Source organism: Danio rerio, chromosome 19 (assembly GCF_049306965.1).
Source record: "Danio rerio strain Tuebingen ecotype United States chromosome 19, GRCz12tu, whole genome shotgun sequence".
Classification (NCBI taxonomy): Eukaryota; Metazoa; Chordata; class Actinopteri; order Cypriniformes; family Danionidae; genus Danio; species Danio rerio.
Genome location: NC_133194.1, coordinates 12,144,130 through 12,166,867, shown reverse-complemented (window position 1 = coordinate 12,166,867; position 22,738 = coordinate 12,144,130). Strand labels below are relative to the sequence as shown.

Genomic DNA, 22,738 nt, shown 5'->3' with positions numbered 1-22,738 from the left:
TGGAATAAATGCCTGCAAACCCTCATAAATGGGTGAATCATCAGATGTACAGGTATCATCATGACTGTGCTCGGCTCTCATTTTCATTTTAGTTCATAATAGCTGATGTAGGGCTAACAAAAACCAGGGAAATGTCACGAATTATACAACAATACTAATATGCTATTGCATGTACTTCTTGAATTGAAATGTTCAGTATTGTTGCATCAGTGAGGGTGAGGATCATAATTTGAAGGTTCGTTTCACAATTTAAAAGGCAAAGTGCAGTGAAATTTGAAAGATTTACATGTTTGTTAACACTTTAGGCATGCAGTGGAAGTACACATCTGTCCAATACTGTAAATGGCAGGGTTTTTTAAAGTCTGTTTTCATGGCAAGTTCCATATATTTCAAAATAAAAAACCTTCTTACCTCATTATAATAAATGTTATGGTATTGTATATCTAGTATGTATTTTATCTGATATGTAGCCTAAATGTATTATCCAGGTGTTTTAAAAATTTGGCCTTGATTAAGATTTAATTTAATTTAATTTAATTTAATTTAATTTAATTTAATTTAATTTAATTTAATTTAATTTAATTTAATTTTAAATTTAAATTTAAATTTTAAGTTTAATTTTTTACAATAAGTTTCTATTTTAAGACACGTTAAAAAATAATAATGGCCAAAATTATCAATTATAATATTGTACATATTTTCGAGTAAAATTTTTGTTAATACATTTTTTTTTTATACCAGTACTAAATTAAAATGTATATGTATATGTTCATTTTTTTTTTTTTTTGTCACTTGGTTTTTGCCATAAGAGGCTATTTTTATGGCAAGATCAAATCCTTTCTTGTTGTCTCTGTCTCTGTTTAGAGGGTGAGTCGGGGGCCCTTACTGCGCCGTCACGGATTTCAGGAGTGTATCCTGCTGGTCACTCAGCGTATCACTAAATACCCCGTCCTACTGCAGCGAATCCATGACAACACCAAAGGTGAGACTCACATGTATAATTGACGCCAGTGTCAATATTAGCTGTATTTAAATAGCTGCCCTTCTCCTCTGTGTATGCAATTCTGTAGCATTCTAATAAGTTAACAAAATTGATATGAAGCCAATGTAGTGTGTATATATATATAGTTGAAGGCAAAATTATTAGCCCTTTTTCAACTATTTTTTTTTCAACATATTTTAAATATAACAGTTTTAAAATGTACTAATTTCTTTTGTTTTTTGCCATGATAACAGTACACAATATGTGGCTAGTAATTTTGGAGTTTATTAGCATTGAGTTTTAAAGAGCAATGTAAAGGCTTAACCTGTTTAATTAGGTGAACTAGGCTAAGTTAGTGTGTAGCGGTATTTTGGCTAATAAAGTGGGTTGGGCGCTGGGGTTAAAAAAAAAAACAATACAGTTTCTCAAATAATTCAATTAAATAATAAATTAAGTTTCAACAAATGCATGATTTAATCAAGTAAACCAAAATCAAATGTTCAATCAAACAAACAAATCCATATAATAATAAAGGAGAAAACAAAAACAAAACAAAAAAACAACAACAAAGCAAATAAGCTTTAACTTCAACAGATTTTAGTTAAACTCATCATTTGGACTAGTCAGTGTTAATGTAAAACTATAAAAAATCTATAAACCTATTAAAAGTAATTTGACAAGTCATAAATTTACTAAATGCAGGGTTCATAAGGTCCTGGAAAACCTGGAAAAGTCATGGAACTTTGACAAGGCATTTTTTCAGGCCTGGAAAAGTTTTGGAAAAACAAAAAAAACCCAAAATGTTTTGGAAAAGCAATGGAAATTTGTTTAATAAATATCTGTGTAGTTACATATTTGAGATTGTAATATTGGGTAATTTTTGAATTTTATTTTAAATTTGACCAGATCGTCTCTTCACATTATGTTCTCTGCGCCCTGGGGCATGGTCTAACAGTGTTGAGCTTATTCTCTTTATACGTTTTTGGGTGTGTTTTGAGAATAATGTGCATTAAACCAATCAGAGTCTCATCTCCCATTCCCTTTAACAATCAGTTCCATCGCACCATGTCGCATTTACTATTTACATGGCGGACTTTGTAAGTAGAAAAACTGAGCGCTTTACTAGCGAGAAAACAGTTAAACAGACCATCTGCAGCGCAAGGATAAAGAACAAGCCTCCCCCATTCGGCCTCTTTACTTTCTCTTTCACTTGCTCTCTTTTGTGGAAAAGGGAACAGTGTTGCACACTCCACTGAAGACATCCATTAGCCTGCATAATTCATTTAGTTTGGTAAATGCAAAGATTTGTTTTAAAACTATTTCTAAATTCAGTTTTAATTTCCAGCAAACGAATAAATGAACAGTAATAACGAACCATTATATCCAAATATAATATGGCCCCGTATGGCATAGCATGTGTCCATGACAGGTGGACAAATCTAAGCTTGTATTTAATAAAACAAATATAAATATGCATATAATAAATAATACTACTAATAAAAAGAACCTTATACCAAAGCAAGTTGTCATGAATAAACTAAAACAAGCCCCCGGGATGAAGAAGTCATGGAGGCAGTGGTTTTTATATTTATGTAGAAAATAATACTTTTTGTAGCATTTTAATCCTTTAATTCTTTTTCATTTGTAAAGATATTTCTGTATTGCTGTGCATCCTGCGTGTTTTAAGCAATGTGTAAATGAAGCACTATCGCTATTAAAACAACATAGCGAAAAACTGGAAAATTACTGTTGCGCTGGTCTGAAAATAGCAACATGACGGGGCAAATACGTCTTGCGCCTTATTGCGCCGGGTGTATGATAGGGCCCAAAGTCAATGAAATCTTTGGAAAAGTCTTGGCAGTTTAGTAGTAAATATATTTATGAACCCTGTAATTAGACAAGTAATTTTTTTATGTAAAACTATTAAAAATCTATAAAACTATTTAGACTAAAGCTTTAAGACCAATTGCAAACAAACTAAAAATAGACTTTCAATAGAAGACAAAATATAATAGGAAATACTGTGAAAATGTTCTTGCTCTGTTAAACATCACTTGGAAAATATTTGAAAAAGAATAAAAACTTCACAGCAAGGCTTTTGCCTAGAACTGTTATGTTTTACAATAATATTAAATATTATTATTATATTATATTTTCAATACCATAATATTAAATTTTTTGTGTACGATCATTTAGAATTTTGAAATCGTTGCATGGCAATAGCGTTTTGAGATGAAAAATTCATTATTTACTGGATATATTTAATTTAGGTTACAGTAAAAAAAAAAAAAAAAAAAAAATATATATATATATATATATATATATATATATATATATATATATATATATATATATATATATATATATATATATATTAATTACTGTCCAGTTTATTAAATAAACAAATCAAAGGACAAACAAATTTATAAATGCCCCTTTCAAGCACATATTGGTGACATCACGTTTTAGATTTTAATCATAAAATCACCTGCTTATAGATTTTATTGTATTTTTTTGTGATTGATTGTTATTTGTAAAATGCAGACAATCTGGAGGAAGCTGCAGGCCTGTCTCAGGCTCTGGCTTGTCTCCGCGAGCTGCTGTGTTCGGTGGATCAGCAGGTATTGGAGTTGGAGAGGACACATCGGCTGCAGGAGATCCGCTCTCGAGTGGACCCGCGTGCAGAGGCCAAACTTCGTTCCGGAGCTCTATTCCGACCGGCCGAACTGCTCCGCAGGCAGCTTATACATGAAGGCACGCTTCTCTGGAAAACACCCAGCTCTCGACTCAAAGGTACTGAAGATGGTTGTACTGTATATAGGGACGTATGATGCGATACATATCTGTGTTAAGGCTGAGACACACCAAGCCAACGGTAGCATCAGATCGTCAGTGAGTGTCTGTCTGGCTACACTTTAAAAAGCAATTAGTTGACTTTACTTTAAAAAAGAGACTAAACTCGTTGCCTTATAATTATGAAGTAACCAAACTATTTACATAATTGTAAAAGTTAAGTCAATGGGTTTACTCAACCTAAAATTAACTTGTTGCTTTTAAGACAACGGCTTTATTCGGTTTTTAAAGTAATGTAACTAAACACTTTTTACAGTGTAGTTTGGTTAGGCTCATTTTAGAGGGAGTTTGTAGAAGCTATAGACCATCAGTGAGAGTGTCCTGATTGGGTGTTCATCTACGAATCAGAGCATGAGAGCGAAAACTAAAGTGATAGAGTTAAGCAATTGATGCAATTTAAGAGGGAACACAAAGAAGCATTTCTTAAAAGTGCTGTGTGTGCATTTTTGACTCTTCTAAATCATAAAAATACCATAATATTTTTGCAGATCCTGTATTAAGGAAACTAAGTGAACATACTTGGTTATCTGAAAAACAATGAGAAATTCAGTTGTTCTCCTTTGAAAAATGTGCGTTCTGGTTGGAATGTCTATCTTTGTTTTGGCCTGTGTAACTCTGCCCACTGCCAGTTTATCCAATTATATTCAGTGGTGTAAAGTAACTAATTACAAATACTCAAATTAATGTAATTTAGTAGTTTTTTCTCAGAAACGGTAATTTACTAAGTAGTTTTATAAATGTGTACTTTTACTTTTCCTTGAGTACATTTTAGTGCTGTATCGGTACTTTTACTCCCACTACTTTCCTTTAACCTGAAGTCTCCACTTTATTTTTTCTTGTCTATGAGGATTAGAAAAATCAGTCCTGTGATTCTTGCCCAATCAAATAGCACATACAAGGTAAATCGCATCATAGTGAACTACCTCAAAACATGACGATTTATAATTGCAGCAAACTGTTTGGAAGCATTAAAAGTGTCCAAGAAGATGTCCAAAATCTTTACACACATTGACTACGTTTACATGGACATCAGTAATCAAACTATTTGCTTTAATCTAATTAAGAAAACAATATGTATAATATTAAGAATAATAAGGTGTTTACATGAGTTACTTTTTGAGTGGTACTTTCATGATCCTGTTTTACATGTTATAGCACATAATTAACGTCATTCTGTCACCACGCTATCCGCATGTCCTCCAGAGTTTCATGTAATTTCGGGGGTTTCATTTTTAATTTGTCGACTTTAACTGCAGTTTGGCACTTCCACTTTCATTTACGAACATTTCATGCACGCCCTCCGTGACAAGCGAGATACTGGATGCAACTACGAACTGCTGGAAGAGTTATGTTTTAATGGAAGTTCATACCGCATGCTGAATGGAAGAAATAAAACCTCCGCATTTCACGATGCAGGTGTCTGACTGGGTGGGTGCAGAGAGTGCCCAAACAGCCACACGTGCAGGCACGTGTATGTGTGTGAGTATGGACTATCCTGTTACAAAACGCTGCGAAAAGTCCTACATGACGGTAATAATTCGATTAAGTGTCTGTAATGCACTTCAATAATGCCACTAAAATCTGCATACTCCCTACGTCTTAATTCTATTTCTCTTTCGTTCGATTAATCTGATTTAAATAATCAAAAAATCGCTGTTTACATGGTTAACTCTTAACCAGAGTATTGTCTTAATCACATTAAAATCGAATTATTGGTGTCCATGTAAACAGTCATCAACCCAGAGACTGTTTAGACCAGGGGTGTCCAAACTCGGTCCTGGAGGGCCAGTGTCCTGGAGAGTTTAGCTCCAACCCTAATCAAACACACCTGAACCAGCTAATCAAACTTTTACTAGATATACTAAAAACTTCTTGGTAGGTGTGTTAAAGCAGGTTGGAACAAAACTCAGCAGGTCACCAGCCCCTCAGGACCGAGTGTGGACACCCCTGGTTTAGACTTTTGGTCACTGATGAGAAGATGACAGATGTTTACTGTATGATGACCGAAATGGCCTTAAACACCTAGCAGGCACAAGATGTCAACATGATGTCAGATTGACGCTGTACCCTAACGTCATGTGGACGTTGCATTTTGTTTGGAAATGAAAATCATGTTGACATCAGAATTCAACGTCAGGCCGATCTCCAACCTAAAACCAACCAAATATCAGCGTCTAATGATGTTACAGCCTAACATTGTGTGGACGTTACCCTTATGACTTCCATCATATGTTAGATTTTGGTTGCCATATCTGATGAATAAATCAGTATTTGAGGTCAATATGTCGTTGGTTTAAGATGCTGGCTCAACGTTAGATTTTGGTCACTTTCTAACATTTAGACCTAAAATTTAGACCTAAAACAAATAGCCTAAAATTGACCAAATATCAACACCATTTGAGGTCATTATTGGACATCAAAAAAATGTTGTCTTTAGACGCTGGCTAGACATTTAATTTTGGTCACCTGACATTACAACCTGAATTTAACCTAAGATGAACATCTTATAATGTTGTGTGTCTGCTGGGCAATAAATCGATGCACTACAGAATGTTACGTTTACACACGTTTACATGCTTTTGTAATTTGTGTGCCGATTTACTTTGAATCTTTTGCTACTTACGTTTACACACACATGCACAAAATATATGTTAACGCATCAACTTTTTACAGCGCAATACTCATTACTCATACTTTGAGTAATATTTAAAACAGATACTTTTACTCTACTTGCACTACATTTTTAGGCAAGTAATGGTACTTTTACTTAAGTATGATTTTTCAGTACTCTTTCCACCGCTAAATATGTTACAGCATCCCGAATTTCCTTGGTGGAAACAAACAGTGTATTTCATTTTAGCCATAAAGGATGCCTCAATTTTTTCGGGCACAGCCTAGTGAAGTTTCACTAACTAATTTCGAGAGGAGCATGTGATATGATTGACTACATCTGATCCTTATCGCTAATCATTAGCTAGCCTATCGGATCATTCCAAAATGACTATAAATATCCTGCCTAAACTTCATTCCCTATCTTAGTTTTATTTATTTTTTTTTTTTTTTACAGTTTTTTTTATTAGAACACAACACAAAATCAGAGATACATCAGAAATAGCCAGTAAGGATACAGATAGATACTTAAAAGATTAGGGAGAAAATAAAACAACAGAAAAAAAAGGGAGTCATTTGCACAGTTTCATTTTAAAACAATATATACAATATATATTGTGTTGAAGTTATATATAAAACATATATTTAAAAAAATAATAAATTAATAAATAAATAAAAAGGAGAGGGGTGTGGAGGCAATTGGGAGAAATTTCATATACTTATCGAGTATGTAATGTAGCTGTTTATTAAATCTATGTTGTATGTTTAAAGTTACTTATGTATTATTGTTTAATATTAATATTTAATTTAATTATATTTAATATTGTTTAAAAAAAATGTTATCCATTGGTCATACCTAGGTGGGTCTGATCTGAGCCAGTTAGATGTGACACATTTTAGTGCTGCAGAAAGCAGTATTTGAAATAAATAAATACTTCTTCGTTCCACCATGCTCTCAGGCACCATACCCAGGACTGCCACAGTTGGATCAAAGGGAATATCAATACAGAATATGTCTCCAAATACCTTATAGATATCATTCCAAAATTGCTGCAGTTTTGGGCAATACCAAAAGATATGAGAGTGGTTCCCTAAATGATCACCACATTCTCTGCAGCATCTGTTAGATGAGCCTATTCTTATCTTTGCTACAATTTGTGGGGTGCGGAAATATCTTGTAATGATTTTCCACTTAAATTCTCCTAACTTTGTTTTTGTAACTCACCCCCCACCTCTATCCTTCCCTATTCCCTCCTCCTCAATTCAACAATCAGGCAACATGACGGCAGCCGGAGGCCCAATGGTTCAAGTTGTAACTGAGCCAGTCGGTACTCTTTGCGCAGAGTTTGAATGTTCTCCCAGTGTTCGCGTGGGTTTTCCTTGGGTACTCCGGTTTCCTCCCACAGTCTAAAAACATGTATACAAGCGAATTGTAATAACAATCACAAACACTTAACGCTTACATACAGAATTAGAACCACCATATTAACCAAAGTACTGTATAGGTAAAAAAACGAACTGGAGGCTCTCAAGAAATACCTGATCTCGTATCCCTCCTAATGCTCAATGACCAGGTAATATGTAATCTGCTCACGTGAACGCCTTCACTTTTGGCTTGAATCTGTTGTTGTCGTCAATCTGGCAACCTGTCTGCGCATCAATCTGAGGAAAAGAAAAAATTAAACATCCAATATTTTATATCTGGACTGCAATAATTAGAATTGCAATAATCCTACACACTGGACTTTTAAACATCTGCAAACTTAAAAATCTAGATGTTCAGATATATTTGCACGAGTGAATCCTTTTGTAGTGAGGGCAAAGAACAAGTTCTGGAATAAAAATACACACACTGCCAACTGCAGGTATGGAAATATACATCCTCTCACACAGACTCAGATCATACATTTTCCTCAGTTTTAGTCACAGCTAGTTCTTAACTTTGTTTTGGTGTGTCCCGGCCTTTAGAGGGAGAAACAAGATGCATCCCAAATCGCATACTTATGCACAATTCTGTGCCATGTATTATAAATAGTGTAAGTAGTGTGTCCACACTGAAAAAAGATTTAGTGCACTTTAAATACACGGATGATGCACTTATTCAACTGTTAACATGTAGTGTGGAATGTCGGACACTTCACGCACTCAACGACCACTGCTTTGCTCACGGGTGGAAGGGGCGGAGCTATCGGACACTCATGTTGGATTATATTATTATTTTTTGGATTGTGAAAGCAAAATTCTCCAAAGAGAGTGATTAAAGCGCCTCCCAATGGTGAAATAATGGCATGTATTATTTGGTGGTTTTGGTCATTCATTTTGCTAATTTGGCAACTGTCAAACGTCATCTGAAAGAAAAAAACATTAGTGTTTCATTTGGTACGACACTACATACATATATACTGTACTGTTGAGTGTGTAAGTGCATAAGTACAGAGTGTATAGTGTGCCATTTGGGACGCAGCTTACTGACTCACTGTTGTATTAAGTGCCATTTCATTATGATTTGTTTCTGTTGTAGATGTTCAAGTTCTGCTGATGACTGATATTCTAGTGTTCTTGCAAGAGAAAGATCAGCGGTTTATTTTTGCCAGTTTGGTAAGTTAAAATAGTCATTATATAGTAAACTCCACATTAGAGTTTTTAGTTGTATGATACCACAAACTGTGTCGATTTTATAAAGTATGTGCTGTTAATTATTTTGTCAATTTTAAAGTAATTCACATGTCAAGTTTGAATTATACAATCCAAATAGTATCCGCTTAGCTTCACCAACAAAACAGGCAATAATGGAAAATCCCTTCTTGCACGTAACTTCGAGGTGAACATTTTTTTCAGTGTATAAAAAGTTTTTCATTACATTTTCACAAGTGTTCCTCAATTTATCCACAACCTATTCATTTTATACATAATTTATTTCATTCATTTAGCCACTCCAAGGGCTTCGTCATGACAGTCAGTCCTCCATATTGTTAGAAATAACAGTAGAGTTATATTAAATAATAGTATGATAATACAAGTATACATTCAGTTTTAGAGGAGCAGGTCAATCATCTGGCCTGGATACGCACAAGATCCACATAACTTTGTCAACCTCTATGGAGCTTAAAATATTCTTCTTTTTGCTGGTAAAGACCCTTGACATGACCTGCGCTATCTGAATTTCTGGTTTTGAATTGTGTAATATTAAATTTGATGTTGATCTTAAACACTTGAAATTGTATTTGCCTGCAGTCTATGAATTCAGAACTAAAAAGTTTGAAAATACATCTAGAAAAATTTGACTTAAAAAATTCAGTTGCCTTAAATTTCAGATTCAAATTCAAATTCAAATTAAGAAATTCATAATCCAAAAAAAAAAATTAAAGGCAAAAAAAATTCAGTTTTATTAAATTACAATTGTTAATTCTAATGAACACAATTAAATTCACATTGTTTTGGCCTATTTCTTCTTCTCCTTCCTACGGCTCTTGTAGAGCCTTGGCCTCTTCAACCACTCCCCTCCATCCGTCCTCGATTTCTCCGAGCACGCACTCCTAGGACAAGTAGATCTTCTTCTAGGCCATCTAACCACCTCTTCTGTGGCCTCCCAGGAAGTCTCCTTCCTTCTGGCTTTATCTTCTACACTACTGTGTTCGGGCAATCTCTCTAAGTGACCGAGCCATTCTAACCAGTTTCTCTTTATTTCTGTGACCAGGCTTGGCTCAACATACAGGTCTGCTACTTCTGCATTACTCCTTATCCACCATTCACAAACTGGTCCATAGATCCTCCTCAAGATATTTCTCTCCCAGGCATTGAGAAGCAGTTCATCCAGAGCTGTTAATACCCCCATTTTACTGGCATACCATACCACTGGTCACAATACTGTACGTTATAGCCTCTTTTTGCTCGCTCGGTTCAGCATACAGGATTTAATGAGGTGCTGCATGCTGAAATATGCTTTGTTTTCCGACTTCAACCTCTTTTATTTCTTTCCTGGTCTCGTTGCTGTCTGTCAGCAATAAATCTAGATATTTGAAGTTGGGGACATGCTCTAAGGAGTACGGCTCTACCTGCAGGGGTTCCATTGAGGTGCTCTGAGATCTAGACATAAGCATATACTTTGTCTTGCCAGTAGAGGTCTGCATTCCCGCGGCTGTCCTGCGGGTGCCGCAGGACTCGACCAGATTTCTGCGGCGTGGGAATAAATTTCCGAATAAATCGCGGGGAGCGGTCGGTAACGGGTTAAATTTGGGACGGGAGCGGGCTGTCTAGCAATATCGCGGATACTTCTATGCGAATGAGAGAGAGAGAGAGAGAGAGAGCTTTGCCTGTGTGTGTGCTTGGTGCTTGTGTGTGTGTATGTTAGTGCGAGCGCGCGCGAATGAGAGAGAGAGCTTTCCCAGATAGCAAAATACACTCGGGCCAGTTCCGGATAGATTCTCGCCTGCCGGAAACTTACCAATCGGCCCGGCTCCGGCTGCCGAACTCAGGCCGGATGCTTGTGGACTCACTGCCTGATTCTGGCCCGAATCAATCGAGCCAGATGCGGCGGCTGTAAGCGAGCCGACGCTGCCGCATCCGCGCTGGAATCGGCCCGAGAGTAATGTGCGCTGCGGCCCGGAGCTGGCGCGACTCAGTATTTATATACCTTTATATAAAACCTTTTGGTATTACATTGGTACTTGATACATGGTATTACAAGCCTTTGAGTTGATATAACAGCAAACCCCTGTGTGTCTGCTTGGTGCTTGTGTGTGTGTTAGTGCGCGCGCGCGCGTATGAGAGAGAGAGAGAGCTTTGTCTGTGTGTGTGTGTGCTTGGTGCTGTGTGTGTGTTTATACAGACGGCTTGGCTGTCTGGACTGTATAGCTGGGTGATTTTCGGTTTTGTTCTCCCCGCTCTTTAGCAGGATCGGGCGCGGCGGGCAGAAAACGGGGCGGGTCGGGCAGCGGGACAATAAATTCTTAATATAAGCGGGAGCGGTCGGGTTCGGGCTAAAACCTGGCGGGTGCGGGCGGGAGCGGGATTCAAAATTTAGTCCCGCGCAGATCTCTACTTGCCAGTATTCACATCCAGGCCTGCCAGGTGTGCTTCCCTTTCTAGCTGTAGGATGCATTCCTTCAGCTCTCTTTCTGAGTAGGTCTATGTCATCCGCATAAGCTAAGTACTGCACTGTCCTTTTGTACAATGTACCTCCTGGGTTCACATCTACATGTCTAACTATTCTCTCTTTGAAAGTGTCACCCTGCCTTAGACCCCTTTTGATTTCAAAGCCCTGCAATGGTATCTTAAAAAATTTGAGTTCTGAACAAGTACCAACGGTCTACACTATCGAAATCTTTTTAGGCTCCATAAATTTGGCATATTTTAAGCTCCATAAACCTCTGGATAAGGAAGAGTCGATCAGAATAGCGTAAGAATAGATACCATTCTTCTTACAGTTTACTTTCCGGACATGTCTTCAAATTTGTTTGCCCTTAGCATTGCATCCTAACAATTCCTAAAGGGGTTTGAATTTACTGATTGCATTTGGATGTTATCAGTATGCTAATGCACACAGATGGCAAATTTGTTCTGTTTGTGTCGTGTGTGTAGGACAAGTCTGCTGTAGTGTCACTGCAGAGTCTATTGGTTCGAGATATAGCCAATCAGGAGCGAGGGTTGTTTCTGATCAGCAGTGAGTCCAGCCCACCTGAGATGTACGAGCTCTATGCGGCAAGCAAAGATGACAGAAACACCTGGCTTCGCCTTATACAGCAGACCATCGGCAGGTACAAACACATCTTTGTCTTTGCAGTGGAATTTGAAATTGCATTTCTTTTGAATTTGGATAATAAGCGGAAATATTTTGAAGGGATTTGTCAATCTGCTGGAAGCATTACTTGCCAAGTAGCCTGTGTTTGTTTTACAACTCAGCTAAAACTAATCTGACCCTAATACCATAGACATAGTTTAGACATAGTTTAGACAAAGTTTAGTTCCAACCCCAATCAGACACACCTGAGCTAGCTAATCAAGCTCATACTAGGCTTTCTAGAAACATTTATGCTGGTATGTTGAGCCAAGTTGGAGCTAAAATCTGCAGGACACCGGCCTTCCAGGACTGAGTTTGGACACCCCTGGCTCAGACCATGCTGGCAAAAAGTTATAGATCTTTCCAGTTGCTCTGTAGCTTGTTTGCCTTTCTTGTTTATGATGTGACCTCTGGGCTGCTTGGCCCTGATAATTGCTGCTTGCAGCTATATTTATCAGTATTATTAATACATTACAATTAAATTAATTATTAGTTATTTTATGCATATATTTATTACTAGTATATATTGTTAAATGTTTTTTTTATATTATTATCTATTTATTATTAAGATATAATATATCTTTTTTATTATATAACTTAAACAAATAAACAAATAGCTAGAATTTAGCTATAAGCATTAGCATAAAATTGTTTTCTGTTATTCTACAAAAAAGGTGTAGAGTCCTTTGAATCCGACTTTTAAATCCTAAATTTTATCATATAGATGAATTCAGAGCTAAAAGGCACCAGGATAAAAATGTCATTTCTGATGGTCATTCTCCTTTATCCACATTGTTTTGTCAAACAGCTGTCCGTCAAGAGAAGAATTCCCTCTTATAGAAACAGAAGACAAGGCTCTTCTGCGAAGACTCAAAGGTTTGCTTTAAACACACACACACGCACGCACACACACACAAACGTACGCACACACACGTATGCACACACACACACACACACACACACACACACACACACACACACACACACACACACACACATATCAAACACTTTTCATTCTGGTTGTCTTTTCCTCAGATGATGAGTCATTATAGTGGCTAAAGCATTGACAGATTGAAAGAAAATTGTTTTAAAATGCTCAAGGGAACTCTTTCACACATTTATCAGTAGACATTTTCTCAACGATCGAACAAGATTTCTTGCTAGAATTAATATTAGCACATATAAAAACACAGAGATGGGTTGCGGCTGGAAGGGCATCCTCTGCATAAAAATGTGCTATGTGATAAGTTGGCGGTTCATTCCGCTGTGGCGACCCCGGATTAATAAAGGGACTAAGCCGACAAGAAAATGAATGAATAAATGATGAATGAATAAAAACACTTTATGTGCAAGGAAGTTGAGAAACTACTTTAGTACACAATGCATTCACATCTGCAGCTGACTATCGAAACAGCGAAAGCCATTGCTAATTCAAAAACATCACTTTAGAACTAGCATTTGAATTATTTCCTAACATTATTTTTCCATGTGAACACATGCTTGAAGGATGTGTGTTACCTTATACTTCAGACAAAATCGAATAAAGAACTGAAATGACGTATCTTCGAACCAAATCTGGTCACAGCGAATGTAATGTAATGTAATGTAATGTGTATTTATATAGCGCATTTATTGTGTATGGCCATACACCCAAAGCGCTTCACAATCATGAGGGGGGTCTCTCCACACTACCACCAGTGTGCAGCATCCACTTGGATGATGCGACGGCAGCCACAGGACAACGGCGCCAGTGCGCTCACCACACACCAGCTATAGGTGGAGTGGAGAGACAGTGATCGAGCCAATTCGGTGGAAGGGGATGATTGGGAGGCCATGATCGTAAGGGCCGATAGAGGGACTTTGGCCAGGACACCGGGGTTACACCCCTGCTCTTTCACGAGAAGTGCCATGGGATTTTTAATGACCGCAGAGAGTCAGGAACTCGGTTTAACGTCTCATCCGAAAGACGGCGCCCACTGACAGTATAGTGTCCCCTTCACTTTTACTGGGGCATTAGGACTCACACAGACCACAGGTTGAGCGCCCCCTGCTGGCCTCACTAATACCACTTCCAACAGCAACCTAGTGTTCCCTAGTGGTCTCCCATCCAGGTACTAACCAGGCTCAGACCTGCTTAGCTTCAGTGAGTAACCGGTCTTGGGCTGCAGGGTGATATGGCTGTGTAAGTTCTTTTTGATTTTGTTTCGGCAGTTCTAAACAGCTCACCAATGCAAACTTTTTGGGGAGTTCGTTTTCATTCGTAGTAATACATGTTAGTCACTCTGGATAAAAGAAAGTATATAAGTATTTATATAAGTATATATAAATGCCACACAGGTATTAGAGGCACTAAATGCCATGATGGTGGGTGTATATCATGAGTTAGTGGTGTGTTATGGTTCAACATAGCATCAAAGTTGATGACTAAAAATAATCATTTAATGACTCTAAACACATTACATTGGGGTGTAATACAGTGAAATGTTTTTAGTCATATCAAGGTCATATGCATGGCTAAATTTGACCCACTGGTGATTTTGACTAAAAATAATCCTTCAATGACTCTATACATATTACATTGGGGTATATTACACTGAAATAATATGTGTTTTTGGTCATATCCAGGGAATATGCGTAGGTAAATTTGATCCACTAATGGTTTTGACTACAGATAATCATTCAGTGACTCTAAACACATTACATTGTGGTATATTACAGTGAAATAATATGTGTTTTTGGTGAAATCGAGGTAATAGGGATGGGTAAATTTGACACACTGGTGATTTTGACAACAAATAATCATTAAATGACTCTAAACACATTACATTGGGGTATATTACAGTGAAAAACATATGTTTTTGGTCATATCGAGGTAATATGCATAGGTAAATTTGACCCACTAATGGTTTTAACTACAAATGACTCATTGACATTGTGGTATATTAGAGTGAAATAATATTTTATGGTCATATCGAGGTCATATGCATGGATAAATTTGATTAGGTGATGGTTTTGGCTACTAATAATTATTCATTGACTCTAAACCAGGGGTGGGCAAACTCAATCCTGGAGGGCTGGAGTCCTGCACAGTTGAGCTCCAACTCTAATCAAACACACCTGCTTAAGTGTCTAGTGATCTTGAACACACTGATTGGCATGTTCAGGTGTTTTTGATTAGAGTTGGAGCTAAACTATGCAGGACACCGGCCCTTGAGGCCCGAGTTTGGCCACCCCTGCTCTAAACATTACATTTGGTATATTGCAGTTAAATAAAGTTTTCTTTGGTCATAGCGAGGTCATAGGCATTGGTAAATTTGACCCACAGGTGGTTTTGACTACAAATAATCATTCAATGACTCTAAACAAATTACATTGGATATAATACAATGAAATAATATGTGTTTTGCTCATATTAAGGTCATATGCATAGGTAAATTTGACCCACTGGTGGTTTTAACAATAAATGATCATTCAATGACTCTAAACACATTACATTGAGGTATAATACAGTGAAATGATATGTTTTTTGGTCATATTAAGGTCATGCATGGGTAAATTTGACCCACTAATGGTTTTAGGTATGGAATGACCCATGGCTGCTGTTGTGTTTCAGCTGATATCCAGCAGAAGGACAGTGAGGTGTTGGAGCTACTACAGGAGCGAGTCACTCTGTTCTCAGACCTGGCGGAGGTCATGGGGGGCTATGAGGTCATGCTGCCAGCCTGCTCCAGAAACCTGTTCAGAGCTGAGTCTCCACAGGCTCCTCGAGGAGAACAGCTGCTAACACAGGCCATAACAGAGGGTGAGACACAATGATGTTACTTTAGTGGCTATGTTACGGTTTAATTAAGTTGTCTAGGGAAAATAAACGTAACACTTATAATATTAAATTATTACTGAGTAGATGGATGGAAAATACACCAGGACACAAAATTTACGGTCAATTTGTTTATTCCTCTCACGAGGAGAAGAAAAATGAAGCCAACAAAAGAGAGGCTTACATGTGTGTGCTTTGTACACTGTATATATAGTAATAATAAGAAAAAAAAGAAATACAATCAAAAGTTTTAGGGGAAAAAGGAACTAGAGTGGCGCCAAAGCAAAAAACTAAACAAAACCAAAAGCCACCTAAACTAGAACACAAGATCCCCCTATAAACTTACTAATAAAAATCAAAATGTGAAAAAGAAACGAAATCTTCAGCGTTTGCGACGCCACACCTAAACTCCCTGAAATAATAAGCAAAAATACTAAATGCGGCGCTCACAAAAGGATTGATAAACTCTTTAACCATGACCTAATTTACATCGATGTAATTATTCAGAAACACAGAACAAAGCATACATTATGAACAGCAGCGAGCGAACACAAACCAACACACACACATATAGCACTCTGAAAAACAAGGCGTGCCGGTCGAATTTAAAGTCTGTGGAACGAAGTCCAATTGGTCCACAGAAACGCCCTAATGAGGAGTGACAGGCTCGGGATCCAATCAGCAGGTACTTAGCAGAGAAAAAGTAGCGACACAAAAGGTTATAGGACGAGACAAAGAGCGAATGACAGACAAGGAGATGCGAAGGGAGACAAGCAAAACAGAGAGGGAGAAGGCACAAAAATACAAACTCCCACGGATCGTAACAGGCTATATGAAACTTGCATTTATTACATGACTCATGTCATACAGTATTCACAGTCACAAATGAATGACAAAACAAAGGTTACATATTTAATATTGGTTTTTGTCATGTGGACTGATTTTGAAGATTTTTTATAGATTTTGTTGGTGTCAGTAAAATGTTTAAATATGCAAATAGAGGCATTAATGTTTCCGATTAATCAATCAACCAATCAATGAATTAATTAATCGCTAAATAATAAAGACATCTGAGCAATTAATCAATCCAATAGAGGTGTGAACCGACACTGGTCTCACGGTTTGTTTCGGTTATGATTATCATGCCATCAGTTTATTTCAATTCGATATGTCGGTGCATGACGGTGCACTGATGAAGCTTTCCATACACAGTTTTATATTTTTTTTCCCAGCAGCAATTCTTGGTCACATTACTCAACAGAAAGAGCTGCGCTTTTCACAGATGAGTGACACTGACAAACCGCAGGCGATCACAGCTGATTTATGTTAGATGCGCTGGAGAAAACTCTGCAGAAACGTGCTCGTGTTTGCATTCAGTAGTTTAGCTGTAACAGCAAAGAGGAGAGTAAAAAAAGTCACGGCAGCAGGTCAAATGGGCCTCTATAGGAGAGAGAGAAAATTGGAGTTTACTTTCATTCTCTTAATCGCAGTGAAATTGGGGCTTCTGCTGTAAGTGTCAGTGAAAGACTGTCCAGCAAACACACGCACTGAAATTGTGCACAGTTTCTGTGTTTTTTTAAATAGTTGGAGCGTTTTAAATACTTGCGCTCACCTCCCTCGCCATAGTAAGTTATGTTGGCATAGCGCATATGAGATAAATGACGTCACTAGATAATAACCGGTTTTGGTTATTACTGAACTGATACCGAATTGTCTGCGTCTGCATTGCGGTGCACCGAAGAAACAATTATTTTGACACCCCTACAATCCAAAATGCTAAAATGTAAGATTTAAGAAAAAATATTAAAACAAAAACTTAAGATTTATTTATTCTCTTGTATAACTGTTTTTTAAGTTTATGTAAAAGTATTACATTATCTTTAATTGGTTTTGAAATATTACAGTTTTTGTTACAAAAAGGATTTTAGATTTAGAAAAAAAGCTATGTCATTTCAACATCTTAACAATTGATAAATTTGTGCAGCATCTGAGTAAGTGACATTATATTACATTAGTGGAAAACAGAAGTACTATGAAATGTATTTAAGACAGTATTTTTGGATATATTTTGTATTTTTATAGGCTATTAAGTGCACATAGAGTTATACATTTGGAGAATGAATGAATGAATGAATGTTTTATAAAATACTAGATCATAAAAAATAGGTTAGTTTATTAAAAAATCCTTTAAAAATTCAGAAATGCAAATAAGCATCTGAATAAATAAAATAACAATTCTTAAAATCTTAAAAATATATACTCAAATATTAAAAACTGGCAAAAATTGCCAGTTATTTAGCTTTGTTTTATTTTTAGAGATTACAAATTTACAATATTCTATTTAAAAACTACTTGCTGCAAATGCACCTCTGCATCTTTCTTTTTTTTTTTTGTATTTTAGAAAGTTCAAGATCATATTTGGCTGAATCTTCTCAGCTGGTGTTCAGATCCTTAATGCGGTCTTGTAAAATGTCATGATGTACTTTTCTCTCTGTGTGTGTCTGCAGTGGACAGATTGACAGAGCTGTTATTAGGATCCGGTTTAGAGGTTCCTCTGCCCTGCAATTCCAACGGCCATCACAATCCCCCCGGATCGCTAGTAATCAGTCTGTATCAAAATCACAAAACACTATGCAAATCAGTGTGCCTTTAGTGTGTCTGATTGGCTAAACATACGTATTTATCTAACCATTGTGCTTTTCTCAATCTTCCAGATGGACAAGAAGTATTAGTTAACGGATCTCAGGAGAACCAAGCTGCTCAGGTACACAAAACCATCCAGAAAATACATGCTAACTATTTTGATCAATGCTAGTTATCGCGCTTCTCTGACATCCATATCCACCCCCTTCAAATACACTTCAAAAAATGTAATAATTATGCACATAGTAAGATGGTTTGATGCTGTTACTGAGTTTATGTAATCCTGAAAAAAAAACATTAGTCATTTTCCGAGCCCATCTGAAACTCACAGGTTTCCATAGCAACCTGAATCTACTAAAAACTCTCCATCACGACTAGCCACTGGTGTTTCAACGCTGCACTTCTTTTGCTTTTCCATCAACACATTGCTAGAGAGTGCCTTTCAGTGTGCGCTGACAAGAGAAAGCTATTTGAATTATTTTTGCTGGTTCAGAATTAGAAATATGTGAATAATCTCCAAAAAATTGTTTATCTACAGGACGGGAATGGGAATCAAATGGAGGACAAGACGCCAAGTGAGGTACTGACAAAGCAGGAATTTGCTGATTAAATATCTGGGCTGATAACAATAACACACTATTTTACAGCTTGCACAAGTGTCATTTAAAGGATCTCTCTTTAAACCTTTTTGGAAATTGGCTCAACTGTTTATCCCCTAGAGAGTTTTACTATTTTTGAATCCATTCAGTCGATCTCCAGGACAAACAGAAACACTTTTAGCTTAGCTTAGCATAAATCACTGAATCCGATTAGACCATTAGCATCTCACCCAAAAAGTTTTTACTATTAAATGTTTAACTTTTCTGTAGGTAAACTGTGTACTAAAAGAGATCTAAAATGGAAATATGCTAATGGTCTAATCCGATTCAATAATTTATGCTAAGCTAAGATAAATATGGTCCCGTCAGACCTGGTGATCAGCTGAATGGATAATAAATGGTAAACTCAGCCGTTTAAATGAACACTTGTCTTAAAAAAAGGCTTATTTAGCAACTCCCCTACCCAGGTAGCAAAGAATTCTGGCCCAGATTTGGCATAAATCTGACATTAATCTGGCTCTGGCATACAGCATGTGGGCCAAACATGGCAGAGGTGGCACCGTCTTAAGGGCGGCACACAATATTTAGACCAGATGTGAAATGTAGTATTTGGCCTAGATAAGTTTGGCCTATCTTGACCCATATTTAAAACAATTTTTATTATTTCTACCAATCAGGTTGCTTTGAGAAAAAGCACGCCCATAGCACGCCTAAAGATTCATGGGTTTATCAATTTCATTGTAGTCGTGACATATCTGGCCCAGTTCAGGCTGTGTTATTAACTTGGCTAAGACTTGGCGCAGATATGGTCCATGTTTGGCCCTTGTCTGGAAGCTAGACTTTGTGCACTCATGTACCATAATACATGCGGCACGTGGGCCAAGCAAAACCTGATTGTGTGGGATAAAGATGGGCCAGAGATATTTTGCTATGTGGTTTAGTCAAACAGTTGAGTTTTACTAATTTTAAATCATGTCTGGCGGGAGCACTTTTAGCTTAGCTTAGCATAAATCATTGTATCAGATTAGACCATTAGCATCTCGCTCAAAAAATTCAAAAATTAATTTTCAATAATTTTACTATTTAATGCTTTTCTGTAGGCACATTGTGTACTAAAACAGATGGAAAATGAAGATTTGCTCTTTTTAAAGCCAATATGGCAGGAAACCATACTCTCATTCTAGTAATCAACTTTGCAGTACCAATGATTTTACACAGTGACTGAAAATAGTCCCCTGCTCGGTAACTAGGAAACAGCGGTGTGGTGATTTAAGCTAAGCTAAACATGCTCCCACCAGACCCAGAATAAATGGTAAAACTCAACTGTTTAAAGGTACACTCAACTTAAAAAAATAGGCTCATTTTGCAACTCCTCTAGTTAAACTGTTGAGTTTTCCTATTTTTAAATCCTGTCTGGCGGAAGCACTTTTAGCTTAGCCTAGCATAGATTGAATTGGATTAGACCATTAGCATTTAGCTTAAAAATAGCCAGAGAGTTTCAATAATTGTCCTATTAAAAGTTTGATTCTTCTGTAGTCACATTGTGTACTTCTAATGTAGCTTAAAGTGTTGGTGCAAGTGTAGAATGTGGAGCTGAGGACTATTTTAGGTGCTGCGTAATATCATTGCACCTGCAAAAACGATAGTAGTAACAAAGATCCTTGATTATTAAGCCAGGGGGATAGTTCCTAGCCATAATATGCAAAAACATAGCAACTTTTCATTTTCTTACCACAATATTAAACAGTCGAGTTTACCCGTTATTGAATAATCAATTATCACGATAATAAAGAAACTTTGCTGCCTTACTTTGGCTGCAGCAAGCACAATGAAATTACGCAGCACTGTTACCTAGCTGGGGACTTTTTCAGGCACTGTTTAATATTATTGTGCATTTCCAAATAATGTATACCGACACTTGGTTCATCATCATACCAAATGTTTCATCATCATTACACACATATCCTAAGTTGCAGTTATGTGATTGGCTGAATTCACCTGAACAAACAGTTGAACTCTGGCCAGTGAGATTATGTATGCACTGATATGTGATGCGTCTGAATGTCTTGTGTTTCAGGAGGTGTCACAGAGGCTGGTGAATCTCAGTGCTCAGTTACACGCTCTTCAGGTATGAAAATAACACGTCAAATCAAAACACGCCGCAAAATCAACTGTGAATATCAATAAAAAGGCTAAAACAAAACCCACTTTTCTAGGGTGTGGTGATACGACAGGACACCATCTTAGAGCTCTGTCTACGAGAGAGCCCCGTCTCCCAGACCCCCTCAGGAGCTCGCACTGTACGCTCTCTTTCCCGGGACGGAGCCAGTGACATGGGCTCAGTGGGTGAACTGGCCCTGCTTCAGCGGCAGCACAGCCTCCTGCAGGAGGAGCTGGTGCGCCTCAGAGGAGCCGACGGCAAACTCAGGGACAGCGAGAGAGTCAGAGCTCATCTGGAGAAACAGCTCAGGGATATGAAGACTAATAGCGCCGCTCTAGGGGATCGAGGTGGTACTGCAGGCTCACAGGTCAGTTGGTTTTAGACCTTTGTTCTCATTGTGTATTTTTGTTATATCATCCTTTGATGCATGCAAATCTACATTTTTCCCGGAGAGTGTACAGAAGGGTGACTTTTTTCAATCAGCATCTAATCAATGTCCTTTATAGATGCCATGTGGTCTTTACAGGGCAGAAGCTTCCTATTTTAATTCACTTCTAAATTCATTTACTCTCTTCAAGGCTCCGTCAAATCGAAGAGAGAGCGATACTGACCCCAACACTGACACGCCACTGGCCAGCCAGGAATCCATGGACCAATCGGACGGCCTGCAGGAGTGCAGCGATGTGGAAGTGGATGTGATTTCGGATGATGATGACGACGACGAAGTGGATTCAAGGGTTTCTCCCCGTTCAGAAAGTCCCAGAGGTCGGTATTTTAAGAGACAGAAATATATGAGACGGACTATTTTTTTGTGTCCGCATCAAATAATTCAGTTTACAAAAGTTGTTTTTCTACATAGAAAGCGTATTTTAAAATAGGGATCCACCTAAAATAATTAAAATAAAATCAACATTTTTATTTGAGTAAGTAATGTTTAGTAGTGTTTTAGTAGTGTTTTAGTAAGCAATGTTCCATCATCATTCAGTGTAACATTTGCTCACCGGCCACTTTATTAGGTAATAGGGTTGGACCTTCAGAACTGCCTTAATCCTTTGTGGCATTGATTCAACAAGGTACTGGAAATATTCCTCAGAGATTTTGGTCCAACTTACTAATAAGGTATACCTAATAAACTGGCCGGTGAGTGTATTAAGTAAATAATATACCATTATTTTAAATGGCTACTCAAAATAAGTCAGTAAATACATTTATCACAACAACAAAAAATCTCTGGAATGATTTATAAAAATAGATATATTTATCAAGCAACTCCATATGCATGAGAGAGTCTTCA

The 22,738-nt window shown here is 37.3% G+C and overlaps 1 protein-coding gene across 4 annotated transcripts in view; it reads left to right on the top strand.

The window, feature by feature from the left end:
• Positions 1 to 22,738, top strand: part of arhgef2a (Rho guanine nucleotide exchange factor (GEF) 2a) — a 118,157-nt gene that overhangs the window by 90,212 nt on the left and 5,207 nt on the right. For all 4 annotated transcript variants that reach the window (NM_001423384.1, XM_073930602.1, NM_001081631.2 and 1 more), the window contains 12 exons: positions 865 to 982; positions 3,527 to 3,775; positions 8,967 to 9,043; positions 12,026 to 12,201; positions 13,033 to 13,100; positions 15,838 to 16,026; positions 18,549 to 18,647; positions 18,756 to 18,805; positions 19,223 to 19,264; positions 21,361 to 21,411; positions 21,500 to 21,811; positions 22,023 to 22,209. In NM_001423384.1, the coding sequence (NP_001410313.1) occupies positions 865 to 982; positions 3,527 to 3,775; positions 8,967 to 9,043; positions 12,026 to 12,201; positions 13,033 to 13,100; positions 15,838 to 16,026; positions 18,549 to 18,647; positions 18,756 to 18,805; positions 19,223 to 19,264; positions 21,361 to 21,411; positions 21,500 to 21,811; positions 22,023 to 22,209 (1,618 nt within the window). The remainder of the gene's footprint in view (positions 1 to 864; positions 983 to 3,526; positions 3,776 to 8,966; positions 9,044 to 12,025; positions 12,202 to 13,032; positions 13,101 to 15,837; positions 16,027 to 18,548; positions 18,648 to 18,755; positions 18,806 to 19,222; positions 19,265 to 21,360; positions 21,412 to 21,499; positions 21,812 to 22,022; positions 22,210 to 22,738) is intronic.